This window comes from Numida meleagris, chromosome 5 (genome assembly GCF_002078875.1).
Source record: "Numida meleagris isolate 19003 breed g44 Domestic line chromosome 5, NumMel1.0, whole genome shotgun sequence".
Taxonomy (NCBI): Eukaryota; Metazoa; Chordata; class Aves; order Galliformes; family Numididae; genus Numida; species Numida meleagris.
In genome coordinates, this window is record NC_034413.1 from 52,213,496 (window position 1) to 52,231,442 (window position 17,947).

Below are 17,947 nucleotides of genomic sequence, written 5' to 3' on the forward strand. Positions count from 1 at the left end.
GAACAGCACTGGCCCCAGAGCAGCCTTCTGTGGAAAAGGATTCTCCATCTTACTGTAAGTCATATGCACATGCTTCATTCTTATTTACATGCAGGGCTTGAGCTGCTCACAGTATGGTGGCCTTCTCGTCTCCTGTCAGCACAGGAAAAACTCCATGTGTTGATGCCTAAGATAAAGCTAATGTGCCTATTCCTAACTGTTCATTAACAGATCACTACATAAATTCATGGAAACGAGGTTAGGTTAGCTGTCAGTGCCTTGGTGTACCTTAAGTACTTTTACCCCTCTGCTTTAAGGGGAAAAAAGTCATTACAAAACTCTTGTCAAGAAGTGAGAAAGGTCCAATTTCACTGCATCAAGCTAAGGAAATGTAAAACACCAGGACAGAGTACAATAGTGTGACTTTAGGTCCTTGCTTATGTTTCAAGTGCCCTGTTTTGAACTTTTTTTTTTTAATGACTTACTTAACCTCAGCTGTAATCTCCCAGCTCTGCACCACCTAATCACTTCCACGTTTGAAGCTGTGTTATCTTTAGCAGAACTGCTGCTGGCTACGCTGAAACACGGCCTTGCTTCCACCACTCTCATCCTCATCACGACATACATATATAAAGCAGTCAAGAAAGGACCTTAAAATAGCTAACAGAAGTGCATGACTTCAGCCCAAGCATTCTATTTTATTTTTTGGCTGCTAGAGACAACTACACAACTACAGAAGTCCACAGCTTGCAGTTGGAAAGCATAAAACACGACAACTAACTTCAGATATCACTCCAAAGGACATCATACCACACTAACAACAAAAAAGGCATTAGCTTACCATCAGCATCTTGATAGCAGTTGCTCTAGACTCGGTATAGGACAAAACTTCTATATTTCTCCTGCTCCTGGATTAGAGAAGGAAAGCAACTTTGTCGAGGACTCTGACTGGGAAAGTGTGTAAAGAAGTTCCAGGAAAGGCCCATGAGGCTTTATGAAGCTCAGTACTAGCAGACTTTCTCCGTACACAGCAAAGAAAAGAGGGAACATCCTTATTCTTATTCCAAAGTTTAATTCTGAGATATGTGACACAGGAGTTACAAAATAAATCAAAATATACATTCTGAGAAGCACTGAGCCCTGTACTTACCAAGGCCGAGGGACTTCAAGCTCCAAGCAGTTGAGAAAATAAATTGCTGAAGCAGTGTGAAAAAGGATTTGGGGTCTTTAACAGATCTCTAAAGAGATAGTAGGTGAGGAGGGAACACGCAGTGGTCGGCCAGAGGAAAGACAAATGCTTAACGGATAAAGATAAGCCAGGACAACAAGTATTAGATAAGGCTTCCACTTGAACTAATTTGAAACGTTAGGATCAGCAATCAAATGCAAATACTATTCCGAAGAGGGATCAGGCACACTGCATCACCAAGAAGAGACAAGCTCCAGATAACTGATGACAGCCAGACGTCTGACCATGGTTGGAGTAAGCATGTATAAATGAAATGCCAGTAGTACAGAAGGACTGGAGTAGTGTGGGAGCGTTTGCCACAGTGACAGTATCTGACCCAAGGAGCTGAGGCTGGCAGCTGGAGTACAGCACACGTACCAGGCTCCACAAGTGTATCATCTAGCTGCTGTAATTCCACAGTGTTCATCCTGAGCACTGATTTCAAAAAAAACCAAGTACAACTCACTTGCAGGCGGATTTTGTGACTCGTTGCTATAGCAGATCTAACCACTGCTGGCCCTGCCTGCATGCGGCAGCCTGGCATTCCTTCTTCGAGCCATTCCTCAGGAGAAGAGCCTTTCTACCGATTTGTACTAGAGAGTTGAGCTATAACCAGAAAAACTTATAAGTATCAAACAAATAAATGTGCTATTTTGTCACACAGGATGAAATTCCAGGAATTTATTGCTGTACGTATGCTTAATCCATGAATTTGTCTTACAGTAGTCATGAAGTGCCAAATTGTGTGCTACATTTAACATATCCTGTATTCCCTTCCAAATGCCATTTTACAGTGGGTATGTGAAGCAACACAGCAGCAGTCACAAACCATGGCTCGCACATCTCTCAAGAGCTTAAAAATAAAGATGATTTGTATACAAGCTGAATACCGACATGTTAGTTAACAGGTCACTCAGCAGTTCTAACAGAAGTATCTTTAGGTAGAAATTTTACACTGTTAAAATTTATGACTCAGACCAAACATCCTCATCCCCACTGCAGTAACGAGATACTTGCAAAGACAAGAACTATGGTATGTAAATGTCACACGCAAGAACTGCTTCATTTCTATCAGAAGCAAAAATTGCTACTTAGAAGCGAGGAGAGGCCTAGCAGTCTAAGGCTATCAGCCTATATTAAAAACATACACATTTGGCAGTGGAATTCTATTTACCACCTTGAATGTTTCTTTATTGTGGGCTTTTCTTTTTTTTTTTTTTTTTGGTTAAGTACAAGTACTCTTCTTCCCCTCCCACCAAGAACACTTCATAAATCCCCTTTATTTTTTATTATACCTCCATATTATTTACAGGGCTCCTAAAGATTAAGTACAAACTAGTATGAAATTAATGATAGCTTGCTCTTCAAATCTGTATCCCATGGCTAAATAAATACCAAGCCATTCCGACAGAGTGATCTGGAGTTACGATTCAGAAGCATGTGTATCTATGATGCCAGATGTCTTCTCATTCACAGCAGAGGCTTCGCTTGATCTGTCAACAACAGTTGCCTTAGAAGTTGGGGTAGCACTATCCAAGGTGAGCGGAGAGGTCTGTTCTACATTTACAGCAGTGCCAGGGTCAACAGAAAAGCTTCCTGCTTGAGTCATGGTTGGAAGCAAATCTGTAGGCACTGTCGATACCTCTGTGACCAAAGGAAGCAGAGGAACGCATTTTGGTGGCATCGATAGAGGTGTTATTCCCATTAGATTCAAAGGCGGCAAAGAAGGAAGGGTTGGCATACCTAAGAGTAATAAAAGAGCAGTCAGCTGCTATATACCACACACTGATCTCGACAGAATCTGTGTTAGCTTAACATTTTCCCCTTCTCTAATCCCCAACTTATCCTTGGAGAGGAGGTGGCCTTTTGAAATAAGTGTGAGCACAATACCCCACAGCACTGACTCAGCAAGTTTGTTTCAAAGCCTGATGCATTTTTGATTTCAGAATCAGAATAAGCTCAAGTTTGCTTCCATCTCCCTAGAGGACGAGGACTAAGATACAAATACTGATTATTAGATTTTTCTGGCCAGCAACAAGAAGTTGGTGAGAACTTTATTCCATGTAAGCTTCTGATTTCTTTTTGCTTGCTCCACGTGCATCGGCACCAGTTTTATTTCATTTGAAACCATACATCTAATATTAGTTGGCACTTCTGGCATTCAACTAGGGTTCTTTGATCTCCTTGTCTAGCAAACGAGAAAACACTGTGTTTTTCTCCACCTGTAAAACTACGTACTTTCTTGGCACAGGACAATCCCTTCTGAGATCATAAATCTGGTAATATAAGATGAAACAACTAAACATAGACAGAGTCGTAGCGCCAGTTTCTCTCAAAACATATTCCTTGCCTACCCAATCTGGGCACTAATGTCAGCTCCCATTTTCAGCAAACGCTCCATTTATCCTCTTCAGGACTCCACCAGATGGTTCTAAATGAGTGTCAAAGATCGTCACGGAGAGACCTGCTATTACAGCATTTCAATTTGCAGGAGCACTTACCAGGCTGTACCATTTCTGGAACGATATGCGGTGCCGGTAAATTAAGTTTGGACAGATCAGTCAGGCTGGGAAGCCCCGCTGGTAATGGCATCAGACCTGAGAGAAGAATGAAAAAAACGACAGTTCAAAACTTTAAGTTGGTTTTTTTTTTTCCTTTTTCTGAGATCTTATTGACTTAAGTGGTATGATATTGCTCTACATCCTGGCATCTTTACATGTAAAAATGCAAGTTCTCCTGAGCTTCGTCTGTTAGGTTGTGAATGAACAGTTGCCTATTGCAGGAAGCCTGCACCAGTAAAATACATAAATCGCAATGGTTTTCTTATTTCAAGGAATTAACAGGTTTTTGTTTTTTTTTCCCAAAGTTTAGATTTCAACAAAGATAGTTATCTGACTGCAGCACTGTACCAGAAGCCATCTATTCCTAAATTGAATGCAGAAGATTATAACAGGATGAAATACAGAAGAAAACAGCATTAAAGATCGGAAATGCTATTATTAGTACTCATTTTATAACTAAAGTTAAACACAAAAATATATAGAAAAGACAAAAGAGCAGCTTTCAAGGTCAGGAAGTGTTGAAAATACAATACAAACATGCACAGAACACAACACATGCCCTTCCACGATTGTGTTTGCTGCAGAACATCTTTCCCCTTCTGAATTTCCTGTCCTAGCAGAACTGCATTTCTGGCACAATGGCTCTCTTTAAACTCCCCTGAACTAACCACGAAGTAGAACTCTGATTCTAATTGTTGATATTATGGTAACAATGAGGAGAAGAGGTAGAACATCTAAAAGCAAACCACAGCGCACGAATTTTGATTAAAACCAGCCTTCTTGACCTACCTGGTAATTTATTAGCCACAAAGGCTGACATCATGTAAGTCAAAGAGCTTTCAGTTCTGTTACAAGCAACTTTGGTTTGATTCTTTGCACCCCCCACTCTGAAAAATATTGAACTTCACACAAATTCACTCAGATTTTAAAACTCAATACATTTAAGACCTTCAATTTTACTATTATGCACATGCAAATCGTAAGCCATATCCTAGTAATTTTCAAGAAGGCAACCATACTACTCAGAGAACAAAGTGTATGAAATATCTGTACTTTCAGGTTTGGGGAAAGGAGTTTCAGGCAACAGGAAATGAAAAGCCATTAACAGAAGCTGAACTTAGCGATCTGCCATTTTTCCTATGCAGTACAGGACTGACGTTCCCTGCCTTGAATGCCAGCACTCAGCTCTCCAACACAGCACCTTCTATGTTACAGAGCACCCCTACAAACACCACTTCAGATCTTTGTCTACTTGTTTCACAGCCTGCACAACAAAACATAATTCCTTCAGCACTTTGGAACGCACAGCTGAGTCTGGTACTATTGCTCCAATGTCTGTCAAACCCCAAACAAACCTTACTGTACGCACTACAAGTATTTCTAGCATACTACTGCTCAAAATATTTGTTGGTACCAGAAATAACGCAGGTTACTTTGTAGACAGACATTTGTTTTTGTGTTACTGGTTTAAGTTACTAAATAATTCAGAAACAGTAACAGCAAGGTGTGGTTCTATGCTGTTAGCCATCTAGTTATATGAAGAACGAGCTCAGTATTAAAAGAGTCCCATAAAACAGTTTTAATAGGTGAAAGGAATGCAGCAACAGGCAAGAAATGACTTCCCCCAGCTTTTTTTCTGCCACGTCTGAGGGAAAAATACAAAGTGGCATGTAGCTTCACAGTGTCCTAGTATTCTGCAACATACAGTGGATAAAGTGTAACAAGTAACAATGTATCAATTCAAGAAACACAGCAAATAACACAGCTAACACCTTCCGGAGAAATCCTCAACACTGTCTGTTGTGCAGGGGGCCGAACAGGTACATGATTATCAGCTTTCCTGCCAGCTCAGCCCTCTGTGCTACAGATGTGCTGTGCATGTGGCTCTTAAAAGACAATTCTTAATGTTACAGAGGATGCATAGAAGTGTTTTGAAATGCCTACGTTGTACAAAGCTGTAGACGCCCAGCCCCAAAAGAACAGTGGAAGAGACAGACCTTTTCCTTTCTTCCGTTAAGTTTTTGTTTCAGGAACGTTTCGAGCCATGTTTCCTACTCACCAGGTAATGTTGTTGCTGGGTTAACTGGTGGCACGGAGGTAAGGGACTGACTGACTTGTGGTGGTAACAACGGGACTGTCGGAACTCCTGGTGGAGCACACAGGAAAACAAACAATGGTGACTTTAAGAGTACTGCACTTCAGTGTTGTCCTCAAGAGAGCACAAATGAGTTACTGCTCACAGGAGATTTGTTTTTTGCCTTAAATAACCAGAATACTGTTTTTCTTCATCTGTGTGTAATGAGTAACACACATCTTATTTCTGATGGAAGTTATCAAATCTCTTCTGAGCAAGTAAAGCTTGTTTTAACTTGTTGTAACTCACGTTGCAGAGTGAGAATACATTATCACAGCACTCTAGCCTTTGTTGTTCGAAGAAGTTTGGGAAAGAGAGAAGTTTATTTTCTCTTCTGCCCTCTATTAAACTAATGGAAACACCTGTGAACCCAAAGAAGCCAATCCACCTGAGCATTTTGGAAGTTCCTTCCATACTGACCTGTACTGAGCACATTACTGACAGTAGTCGAGGGTGAACTAATAGAAAGTCCTGCCAGACTCTGTTCGAGCCCTGCTGGCCCAGGGGGCAGTGCCGGCGAGGGGTTAACTGATGACAGCTGAACCTTTTCAAAAGGAAAAAAAGAAAGTTACATAATTAGGGTTTGTTTTCATAAGAGCCAATAAAAGCAGAAAAGTGATGTAACACCATAATCCATTTTACAGAGCCAAAGAAGTGACTACAACTTACCTCTGTAAAGCCGTCTTTGAGAGGACTGAGAGATGCACTGGGCAGCTGTCCTGGGAGAGAAATTTTCTTTCCCTCCTCAAATGGGCGCGTAGGTATCCTATGCAAATACCCATAGCCAATGCCACACCCTAGGCTTTTAAAATATGAACACACGGATGTCATCAAAATGACTTCATTATTGCAGACTCCACAGCAAGCAATGCACAAATGACTCAAGGTGGCAGCAAGTTTCAAGATTAGTTCTATACAGCCATTTGTGTTTACGGAAAAAAGGCTAAGTATCTGCTATGGAGAAATAACGCTGTGAGACAACAGAACAGGAATTCTGTAACTCTTAGCAATAAACATTTAGCACAGAAGTTTTATTGTTATTTAAACCAACCAGCTGTATCACCATGGAATTCAACTCATACTTGTTGTTTGCAGTTGCCTGTTCGGGGTACTGTGCAACAATGCAAGAATATACTACAACCTCTTTAGTATTTGAAGTCTAATGCTGAAAGCATTATTAACTAAAATGGAATTTCAAGTAAATATGTAACTGACTACAGCAGAAACCCCTTGGATATAAGGCCAGTCTTTTCTGGGTATTGTAAAGGACTGAAGCAAGCAGCTTTTAGACTAGTCCTGTAAGAAATTTGTCCCACCCCTCACTCCTGGTAATGTACTTTTTCCCTTACCTGCCTTCTCCACCCCAGGCAGAATTTGGAGTTATCACCACTTCCCGGCAGTTATCTGTGTCTGTGTTATATACGTAAAGTTTTAATGGCTTTGCTTCATGTGTTTCAATAAGGGAGAAGAGATCTTCAGTCTGCAAAAGGATAATAACGACCTCATTTATCATGTTGTCATTATAATTTGATATAAGAGTGATCAGCTTCCTAGTCCTAACTTTCTGTAACAGAATCTGATAACTGCTACGCATTGCAGTCGTGGTGCTACCATTTTATCATAAGGATGACTGTGCTTCGCCAGCACAACTCAGAAGACATATGGGACAACCCTACGTTTGAAATCTGCTATTTGAATTACTTAATATAAGCATGTTGTAGTCTAATATCTGACTTCATAAAGATAGTTAGGAGCAGCTCTTAATTTCCATAATTGCATTTAAGCACAATGAAGAGGCAGTGAGTCAGAACTTCTTCCTTTTTGCATTAAGCTACTTTAGTTAGCACTGATAGAAACAGCCCTAGTATATTTTCTAGTTAAGAATAAAAATAAATGAACATTAAGAAACTTAAGCACACACATACCTCGTTCATGACAGTATCTGCTCCAATGATATAGTCGCTATGAGGTCTGAGCCCAGCTAATGCAGCGGGAGAGTTTGGTTCCACTTCCTAGTTTTAAGATGGAAAGTTACAAAACATTATAGATCTGCCAAGGTGCTGCAGAACAGCTTACATATGCACTTTGTGCAAGTTTGGAGTCAGACAGACAAACCTCTTCAACTTTGATCAAGTTTTCAACCCAGGGAGTAAAACAGTCCCTGAGCCTGTAAAAAAATGGCTGGATGACAGTCTCATTAGTTACTGTTACAAGGGGTTCTGAATACTGTGCAGTAACACTGATAAAAATGCAAAGTTTAATAACACCTTCAGACACTGTCCTACTTCAAAAGTCTTTCAAAAAACGAAGCCAGTGAACAGAGAACAGAGCAATTTCATCTCATGTCTTACACGTTCCCTTGCAAGTTACTTTTCAGTAAAGAGTCCGAGAAATTTTAACAGCAAACAACATATTTTGGAGAAGGAAAAATACTTGGAAGTCTGTACATACCAGTACATGCCACACGTTTTCATTGGCCCCATCGAAGCTACAGAAGCGAATGCTCACCCCCAGCAGGCCCTGCCCACCCCACATGTTGCTGGGGGTCACAGATGTTTCCCTCAGTTCCAGTGTCTTGCTGCTGTACACCAGCATTTTTACAGGCTTTTCAACATTTGCTTTCAACAGGTCCTTGAGAGTGTCATTGTCTTTATTCTGTGAACGTTCAAACAAAAGTTTTATTTAGTGTTGAACACAGCAAGCATCCCATTCTACAGCACCAATTTTGTATTTCACAGGCCCCGTGAACACAGGCTTTCTTAACTCTGCAATTAAATTCTTATTACAGAAATGCCAGAAGACCAATTCCGAACTGCACGTTTGGAGAACTAACTACAGGGCCCGCTTCTAGTGCCTCCAAAGAACAAAATCCTTTCAAGTAGAGCAGACATGCTCACAGCAGAGATAAGGATAATTCACCGTAGGCTGAGTTCTTTCCATACACTCTCACATGTGCCCTGCAGCTCTGCAGAGGCTTTCGTGAACACAGCTGCATGGGAAGAGCCTACCCACAGCTTTTTCCCACTGCTCTGATGGTTTGCTGCCTCACAGTAGCTCTACTTGGAAACTTCCTCACATGATTCCTGCCCAGCTAACAGCTTTGACAACAGTTCTTTCAACCAACTTGTTTTGACTGAAACGAGTCCACAAGTTCTCACACAGGCAGCTTTGCGGGCAGCGCAGTGGGGCACTAGCACAAGCACGAGATGTACAGCAGCAGGCAGCGTTCTCTCCTGCCAGTGCAGATGTTTGCAGAGCACTGCATCCCTACTCCCCAGCTTCATTTTTGATAGACTCCTAACTATAACGTGAAAGAAATCGATTTCTGAAGCAGTCAGTCAGGCTTTCCTATTTTATGCCATGGATATACATTTAAATAAAAGAAACAGAATTATCTATAGAAGTAAGATTCCCAGCACACTGCTTGTCTCACAGTCAGTATTACACAACAGCAGCATACTTACCAATCTTGAACCGTTAATAGACACAATAAAATCGAAGAACGGCTCCAATCCAGCCCTGTGACCTGGGGAATTTTCTTGTACCTAAGAAAATTAAACAAGAGTTTAGCAAAGCTGTACCAATGCAGATTTACAGATTAGAGTTATATTTCTAGTCGGGCAAATTGTAGTTTCAGAAGGTCTTGATAACTGTACATATTTTTAATTTGTTCAAATTTAATCTTTTGGGCCAAAGACATCTCTCACTCAAAAAGGGAAAAGCATAAAGATTATTTTAACTGAGGAATGCCAACAGTAGCCACTCACCCGGACAAACGAACACAGTAGCAGTTAACTTACAGACATCTATTTCAATAAAGGAAACTATGATCAAAGGGCAAACAGAAAGAATTCTGGAAACGTTGGTTAAAAAGCAGCATCTTTCCCCAGAAGTACCAACACCGGGCCCTGCTTTTATCTGTCACTTACTAGAGACAAAGGAGAGCTGCATCTGTGTAAGCACAGGTTGTCATCTCATGATTAGACATCACCTGCCGACATTCTTGAGACTGTTCCCTGCAAACATCTGCACAACCTGTGACCCGCTGGCATACCTGCATGCCACAAGCAAAGGGATACGTGCTGTTCTGCAGCCGCTGCTACTCAAATAATTTACCCACTACTCTCAGACGGGGCCTAAGTACTGCACACATTGCTCTCAGAACATGAAAGTATGCTTCTAATTCCAAATGGAACAGCTACGATGTATTTTTGTGTGTTGTTTATTCATGATTACACGCATTGCCAATAGATAAAAGAAACTCTAACACAGCTATCAGATTCCTTCTACAGCCTTTGGAGCAAAGTGTATCTTTCTTCATTTGTAACCTGATTCATCTTACTCGTTAGTGTTTTCTTTTACATGCTACATTCATCTTCCAAAAGTTCTAAAAAGTGTCACCCCTTACTGTGTTGTTTATCGTGTGTTAATCTGCCTGATAGATCTGGTACAAATCCAGACACTCGTTCAGTGCCCGTCTGCTTCTGCAGGAATTGAGCTTTCTTAATATGACTCATCTAGAGCAAAATATTGTAATATGAGAAAAAACTAAGCTTGCTAGCTACTAAAATTGGCCTGTTTGAATCTGTTTACCTCCGCCTGACACATTCACAAAGTCAGAGGTTGGAAAAAGCTCAGATGACTCACAGGGAGCCTGCTGTAACAGATGCCAGAAGCCTAGGACATTAGTGTCCCACAGTCTCAACATTCATTAAAGAAAAAATAATCTGGAATCAGTCGTTCCACTAATTGCTTTCAAAATCTGGTAAAGCAGCCAAGTACAAATTCGACATTATCCCAGTAAAAGCCACAAAAACAACCGAGGTAGAGATCCCATCAGAGAAACCCACATTTCCAAGCAGAAGCATCTCCGCGAGGTGCCTGCCTGCCCCTTGGAAACAGCGCTCTGCTCTGGGGCGCCAGCTACTGGCTCGGTAGCCAAGTGGCAGCCGTGTGGGAGCACGGCTCTGCCAGCACACCTCGTGGAGATGCTTCTGTAGGAGCACCTACAATAGATGAGGACTATGTATGCTCAGCATCAGCGTCAAGCTCACCGGCACCTGAAATTGTCAGATTCAGTATTCTAAGTACATTTCTTATAGCCTGCCCAAATGGACAGAGGGACGGTGAGAGTTCCCAAGTTCTGCCAGATTCGTTTGCAGCAATTATCTCCACATGTTGCACACCTGCCCCCAAACCCATCGGAACCCTGGACACTTCACACGGTCGGTTTCTAAGAGCGCATGCAGAGGCTGACAGGAAGCTGTATCTGAAGGAAATCACAGCCTCACAGCTGCATAAATCACAGAAATACACAGCTGGACGTCCCCCTTCTGCTACCATGCTGCCTGTGATGTACAGGTTCGGGCACAGTTTTGTGTTTCCCAGCCTTGTTTGGGCGCAGTGACACAGATGGAAAAGCTCTTCTATGCCTGACAGTCACAGAAAGAAAAAACAAAAAACAGAAGTGCTGAGTTCATTCCACAAGAAAACTCCCCTCGCTAAGGAGGTGACACCTTCAGCCCCGCACAACACCACCACGGCCCCCAGCTTTCAGCTGCACCCCACTTCCAGCCGCTGGCAGCCAGCACACAGCACGGCTTGCTGCCGCAAGCTCTGCAGTCAGGGTCCTTCCTAGAAGCGCAGCAGTAAGGGATAACCAGCAATCTGGGAAACATAAGGGCACAAAACCCTTGCTATTACCGACAGAAATAGTAAAGATCCCAGTAATAGGTGCACAAGTTCTCAGCCCTTGGTGCATCTTAGTACTTCCCAAGTATTCAGTCACTTACCTTTGTAATTGAGTAAGGACTGAGGAAAAAAAATAATCAAGTGATACCACTCATGACAGATGCTAGAGCAGACAAGATCCACCCTTGACAGCTTGGGAAGCCTTATTCTCTAAAAGCCAGCTGTTACTGCAGACATATAAGCTACAGACACCTGTGGGTAAATGCCACGACTGTCTATCAGTGAACAAAAACAGTGGCGCAGGAGATCAGGAGAAGCTGTGGAACTGCCACCCCAGGAGGCTTTCAAGAGCAAGTGAAGAAAATACACAGAATGCTGAACGCCAGGAGGCAGAGAAAGGCTTTATGACTCCTTCAGCCCCATCTAATTGTGCAGAACTTCAGCTGCTCACCGAGATGGCAGCACAGGGCAGCAGGTCTGCTGAGCACATAGGCTACACATCACTTATTGCACTTAATTCGCTGGCAGGGAACAAGTTTCAAGGTCAAGGCACTAATATCCAACTGTATCGCTTAGAGAACTTTTTCAGTAAATACATAAAGTTTATTTTTGCTGAAAACCTTTCCAAACACTGTAACTCTATGCCTACACGGTAGATGTTATATTTTACATGTCCTAATAAGGCTGTGGTCACAATTTTAGGCCCTGAGCCTAAATAGTACATGGAACTATGTGGAAACTGTGATTTCTGGAAGCAGACAAAGGCTCTAATCACCTGTGAAAGTAACATATCTTCTACAAGTGCCCATTTAAACCTCTTAGAAGCTTAGCTTCAGCACTACATACAGAGCTTTTAGGGAGCAGAAGCTCCAAACCTTTCTTTTCCTCCCCTTAAATAAGAAATCCTTACTAATTAGTATTTACTTTATTACCAACAAAATGCTGCATAAACAGGTTTGTCTGGTACTTCTTCTACACATTCCATAACCGGTAATAAAACTTCATGATGTATATAGTCTATAAGCCATCCCTGTTAGGTCTCACAGAACCACTTTTATTTCCATCAGCTATTTTAAACACATGACATAGTGTAACTGTATTGAATTTCTTTACGAAACAACTCGTTTTTGAGACTAAAAACTTCATAAGCTTTTTGTAATAAATTCCCTCCACATGGCATCAGATTTTACTCTTAGCACAGAGTGCTCACATCAAGCATTCTAAAACTGAGCCTCCTTTAGAAGAGAAAAATCCTCTTTATGGCTGCATGTTTGTAACTCCACCACAACAAACAAAGGCACTCCAGTTTAAGTTAGAAACCTCAACTCTGGGCACTGTTGGTGAGAACAGCACACAACACAGTAACAAAATCTCCAGCATCTTGTAACATTTATTTCGGAAGAAACTAACAGACCGCTCTAAGCGTGTGCAAATTACAGCAGTTTTGCATTTGCACTGCTGAACAAGAAAGTTTTAAAAAAAAATCTGTTTCCATCTAGTTTGAAAAGTGGAAACAAATGTGCGTTGAGCACACACAGAGGCAGACTGCTGTCCTCCTCTGCCACATCACTTACGTTAAAGGACACACATTTACTTCCAACAGAAGAACAACCAGTGGTGAAACCTCCTAGCAGGAACTCACGGAGAGTGCTGTCAGCCTGGGAGGCACTAATTAGAAACTTAGCAGCTCATGACATGAATCACTGAAGGGAAGTCTACAGCAAAAGCGTATATGACAAACAAAGATGTGTTCTTAAAAATTGTTTCAAACGCATGACAGATCATTAGATCTCCCTACGAAGAGACTATGGCAACAAAACAGTCTGTAACTTTTGCCCCCTCTTAAAGAAAAACCAGTTGTGTTTCAGGGCCTAGGAAACCCAGCAGGGCAATCCCCAGCAACTCTTCCCATCACACAGGCATGTGATGAAATTGCTTTCCTTCTACAGTGGATTCATACTTCCTGTTACATGTGCATGATAAAAAAAAAACTCACGAGAGCAATACTGCTAATATGCAGCGCACAAGTGCCAAAAAGATTCACGTAATCTGCAGAAAAGATGTGAGAAATTACTGATTAAAACCATCCTATTATTCAGTCGCTCTGTATTTGCGGTCCCGCTCCAAGTGACAGGCACGACACCTTCCACCAGTTCAGCAGGGAGGCGTTGTCTCGAGGTCTCACTGGAGGAAGCCTGGGCCTTATGGCTCTCATTTTGCTTATCCTCACTGGCAACTTCTGCAGGGCTCCAAGGTCCTTCTGAACAACACACCCCATTCGTTTCATGGTTTCCTAACACACAGTTCTCATTTACCCACCCTACACAAAAAGATACTCCTAAAAACTGGAAACATGTTTTTCTGAGGTTCCTCTAGGTTTTCAAACACCAATTACATCTTCAAGATCTACCACTATATCCCATTTACAGAAGTTTGGCTTCCCCAAAGAAATCTAACCCTATCTGAAATGGATCTGTAACACAGGTACACATAGATACAGATATATTCTGATTTACCCCATTAAAACACTGAGCTCACAAGGAAAGCCTGCTAGGGTTCAGACTGGAAGTCAGAATAGCACTGCTCAGCACAGCTCCACCAGGGTCAGGGGCAGGGCAGAGCTCCTCTAACGTGGGAAGCTGAATGTTCTGCCATTAAAGAACCAGTTACAGAGCACCAACTGTAGAGTTACACTTGGAAAAACTAAGGAGGAAAGCTCTTGTCATTTGTACGTCACATATATTTCAGTATTAACAGTCCATATTACAGCTGTTGAACTTCAGAGTTTTTCTTTACTTTGGGCCCACAATCCCAACAACATCCAGCACTGGCTGAGCTCCTTTCTGACCAGGATCTTCAATGTCTATCAACAGAAAAAAATAGCTGTTGCAGCATCTGAAGACATCAGCAGGAAGGTAGGGCAGTGACAGAGACCCACAGAGGCGCCTGTGGGTCCTTTCCTGGGCTTGATGGGAAAATGCTGCCCACAAATGCACTGTCAGCGTGCACCTAGCAATTGCATTTACAAAGACTAGTAATTAAACACTGCCACCTCAAGCCATAGCAAAACCATTGCAACCAAAAGGTGCGTTAACGGCAGTAAAACTGTCGGATTCAAGTAGGATTATAACAAAAAACAAGTGGATTAGTAAATTGCAATGCACCTCTTACAAAGCACAATGTGCTCTAATCAAACAGTAGGAGCTGATGAGTGTGATAGAACTAACTGCAGACTACTTATTCTACAGCCCTCAGAAGTAAAACGCAGACAATATTAACACTATCCCAAGCTGAAAGAACAAGTCTCTTTCAGAACGTGTCTTTCACCTGTCAAACTACAAACATGTATTTTGTGGTGGAAAAGAAAAATCAAAATGGATTATTACACATTAGTTAAATAAAAAGGAATAAACAAGGACCACCGTGACTTTAACTTACATGGAAGTTTCAGCACACGACTATTTGGATCTGTTCAGAATGTCACTGTTTGCCTTTCAAAAGCATCATACAGCATTTTAATGCCTGAAAGACCCTCTCTGTTCTTTCTCTACACACAGAAGCCAAACAAGCCAAAGCAATACTAATTCATGAGAGCAGTTCCTGTGGCCCTTCATGTACTTGAAACGTGGCACCGGCTGGAGGTAGAGAACTGATGTCAACAGCCCCCCCAGAGCAGCGCTCGCCGTAAGGATGCTCCTGCTCTTGCTACAGCACGTGGCAAACACGGAGTGATGCGCACACGACTGTCAGCTCCTGGCAAAGTTCCTGCACTGCCCCGTGCAGCAGATCCGCGGGCAGAACCCACCTACCGTTCTGCTCATCGAGTGCAAGCCCCACGCTAGAGCAGACTCCCAGAAAGCTGCCCACAGAACCTCCGGCGCAGCCTACCAACGTATTTACTGCACACAAAACTCTGGTGAACTAGAGCTGCGCAGCTACTCCCAGTTGCAGCAATACCTTCCCGGGGCGCAGGACACGGCCCAGCAGGTGCAGCGCTGCCCCTCAGTACCCCGACGTGCCTCCCCCGGCAGCGCCGAGGCACGCAGCGCCCATCAGCTGCCGTGACGGAGCGTCTGACAGCAGAGTGCCGCGCAGCCCTGAGGCCGCGGCCGGGCCGCCCGCGGGCAGCACGTTAGGAGAGTTCATTGGGGGAAGAAGCGGCACCCCGCCCGCCGCCACTCCGGCCCGGCTGCCGCCGAGATGCAGCCCGTTGCGGGCCGGGCCGGGGCCGCTCGGCGCGGCTGAGAGCTGAGGAGCGGCCCCGGGAGCGGCAGCGAGGCCCGGCCCTGCCGGCAGGACGCCCGGGGCTCGCCGCTCCCCAGACGGGGCGTTCCACGCGGGGTCCGACGGGGACCCCACCGCGCCGCCCTCAGCCCCGGCCCGGGGGCCGCTCGGAGCGCGGAGTTGGGGCAGAGGCCTATCGGCAGCCGCCGGCCGACCGACCTCCAGGGCCCGCGCCCGCCGCCCTCACCCGCAGGACGTGGTAGCCCTCGGTGCCCCCGCCGGGGATCTCCACGCTCTGCGAGGCGCCCATGGCGGCGGCGGCCGCACAAAGCCCGACGGCACGGACGTGGCACTCGCTCCCGCCCGCCTCGGCAGGGGCGGGGCAGGCCGCGCGCGCAGCACGCCGGGACGCGGCGCCGCAGCGCCCCCTGTCGGACGCTGGCGGTCGCGGGCGTGATGCCGTACGGCGGCCGGCAGAGGCCACCCGACCGGGAGGAGAGCCCGCGAGGGTGGCGCAGTGACGCCGCGAGCCCCGCCCCGCTCGCTCGTCTCCGGCGCGGCGGGGCCCCCTGGCGGCTCGGGGTTGACGTGCTGACTGAGGGCGGCAGCTCCGCTCCGTCCGCTTCAGAAGCGCGCCGCCGTCCCAGCAGCAGCGGGACGGCGGCGGGTGGCAACAGAGCTTTTGGGACTTCGTCAGTCCGCTCGGGCGCTGCATCCTCCGAGAGCTGTCAGTGCTTTTGGTTTTGTTGTCAGTTTGTTTTCACAGAACCAAAGTAGTTCTGTTTCCCTCTTCCTCGGGACATCTGTAAATGCCTCATGCCGGCATGTGGCGAGTCCAGAAACGGGTTAGCATGCTTCGTTCTTCTGCACCTTTCAAATCAGCCCCTTTGGAGAATTACTAACCCCGCCCCTCTCCGGAGACGTGAGCTGCACGCGTTACTGCAAGGGGCTCCTCCTTAGGGGCAGCAGCCTTACACCTCAGCACCTCAGTCAGTGCCACCACTCCTCTTTGGGCTCGTTCCACTCGGGTGAAGAAGGACGCTCCCTGTGGATGCCCAGCGATTCCCGTTAAAGGCTGAACTGAAACACCAGATTTATCTGATGAAAAATCTCTGAACTCGGTCTAGTGTTCTATAGGGGAGGCCAGCCTGTAACGACAAAGAAACTTTAAGACCCTTTTAAGGGAAAAGGACATAAAGCCTAAGTAGGAAACATGGAACAGAATTACCTGAAAGTATAGATTAAGAGCTAATGAGAACAAACTCCATTTGCAGGAACTAGCTAACACTATAACTTACCTGTTCCTTTCTGTGTGTATCTCAGCAGCTGCATTTCAAAAGTAATTAAAGTTAATGAGCTGTGCTTTGTGGTAGGACCATGAAAACTCAATTGACATAATTAGTTGTGAGATAGCAAGTGCATCTTCCTGGATAACAACATGTCATCGTCTGATAAGAATAATAATGCACTTAACAAATAAATCAAGACCCTTCTAATATGTTAGTAAAATAATGAAGTAGAAGTGGCACATATGTGCAAATGATGAATTATTAGTCTGGAGAATGCACACATTGGCTGAATAAGATGGATGTGGAAGTGGCCTTTCTGAAACCGTCAGCTATGGCTAAAATCCTGTTCCCAGCAGGTGAAACAGCCACATCGCCCTTCAGAGAGGACGTGCTCCGAACGCTTCCAGCGCAGGCCGTCCTCCCTGTGTAGAGCAGGAAATGCAGTGGCTGAAGAAAAGCAGTTTACTTCCCTCCTTAATCCCTCCACATTATGGGCGCTAAGCAAGCAAGAATAAAGATGGATGGAGAAACCAATGTGTGTGTGGCAGGAAGGGAGCTGCTGGAATACAGTACTCAAACCTCTGTGTTTGATCAAAGCATTCAGAAGCTAAGACAGGCAGAAAATGATGATTTACTGTAGAAGTGGCCTTAAAGTCAAATATACACAAATATGCCTGAACAAAAGATTTTGAAGCATTGTTAAAATTCAGTACAAAATTTTAATTAACGTGTGCCTTTAAAATTAAATTAAGTGAACACTACCAGATTTATGGGGAGGCCTGCATCTCTGTAGGTAGGGTAATAAAATGCTCAGAGGAGAGAGTGTAAAGCAGAAACAGAG

At 44.3% G+C, this 17,947-nt stretch overlaps 1 protein-coding gene across 1 annotated transcript; it reads right to left on the reverse strand.

The window, feature by feature from the left end:
- Window positions 1,874–16,220, reverse strand: GORASP2 (golgi reassembly stacking protein 2). The gene is made up of 10 exons (XM_021399240.1): window positions 16,065–16,220; window positions 9,367–9,447; window positions 8,354–8,557; window positions 7,828–7,914; window positions 7,252–7,382; window positions 6,572–6,704; window positions 6,323–6,446; window positions 5,828–5,914; window positions 3,709–3,804; window positions 1,874–2,950 (listed from the first exon to the last, which is right to left on the reverse strand). The coding sequence occupies exons 1-10, from the start codon at window positions 16,125–16,127 to the stop codon at window positions 2,631–2,633; spliced, it is 1,326 nt and encodes a 441-aa protein (XP_021254915.1). The 5' UTR covers window positions 16,128–16,220; the 3' UTR covers window positions 1,874–2,630.

Coding starts and splice junctions, on each gene's coding strand:
- GORASP2 (XM_021399240.1), bottom strand. CDS start 16,127: ATGGGCGCCTCGCAGAGCGTGGAGATCCCCGGCGGGGGCACCGAGGGC. Junction 8,558..9,366: donor CTATTAACGGTTCAAGATTG/GTAAGTATGCTG, acceptor GAACGTTCACAG/AATAAAGACAATGACACTCT. Junction 6,705..7,251: donor GCCTGGGGTGGAGAAGGCAG/GTAAGGGAAAAA, acceptor ATATTTTAAAAG/CCTAGGGTGTGGCATTGGCT.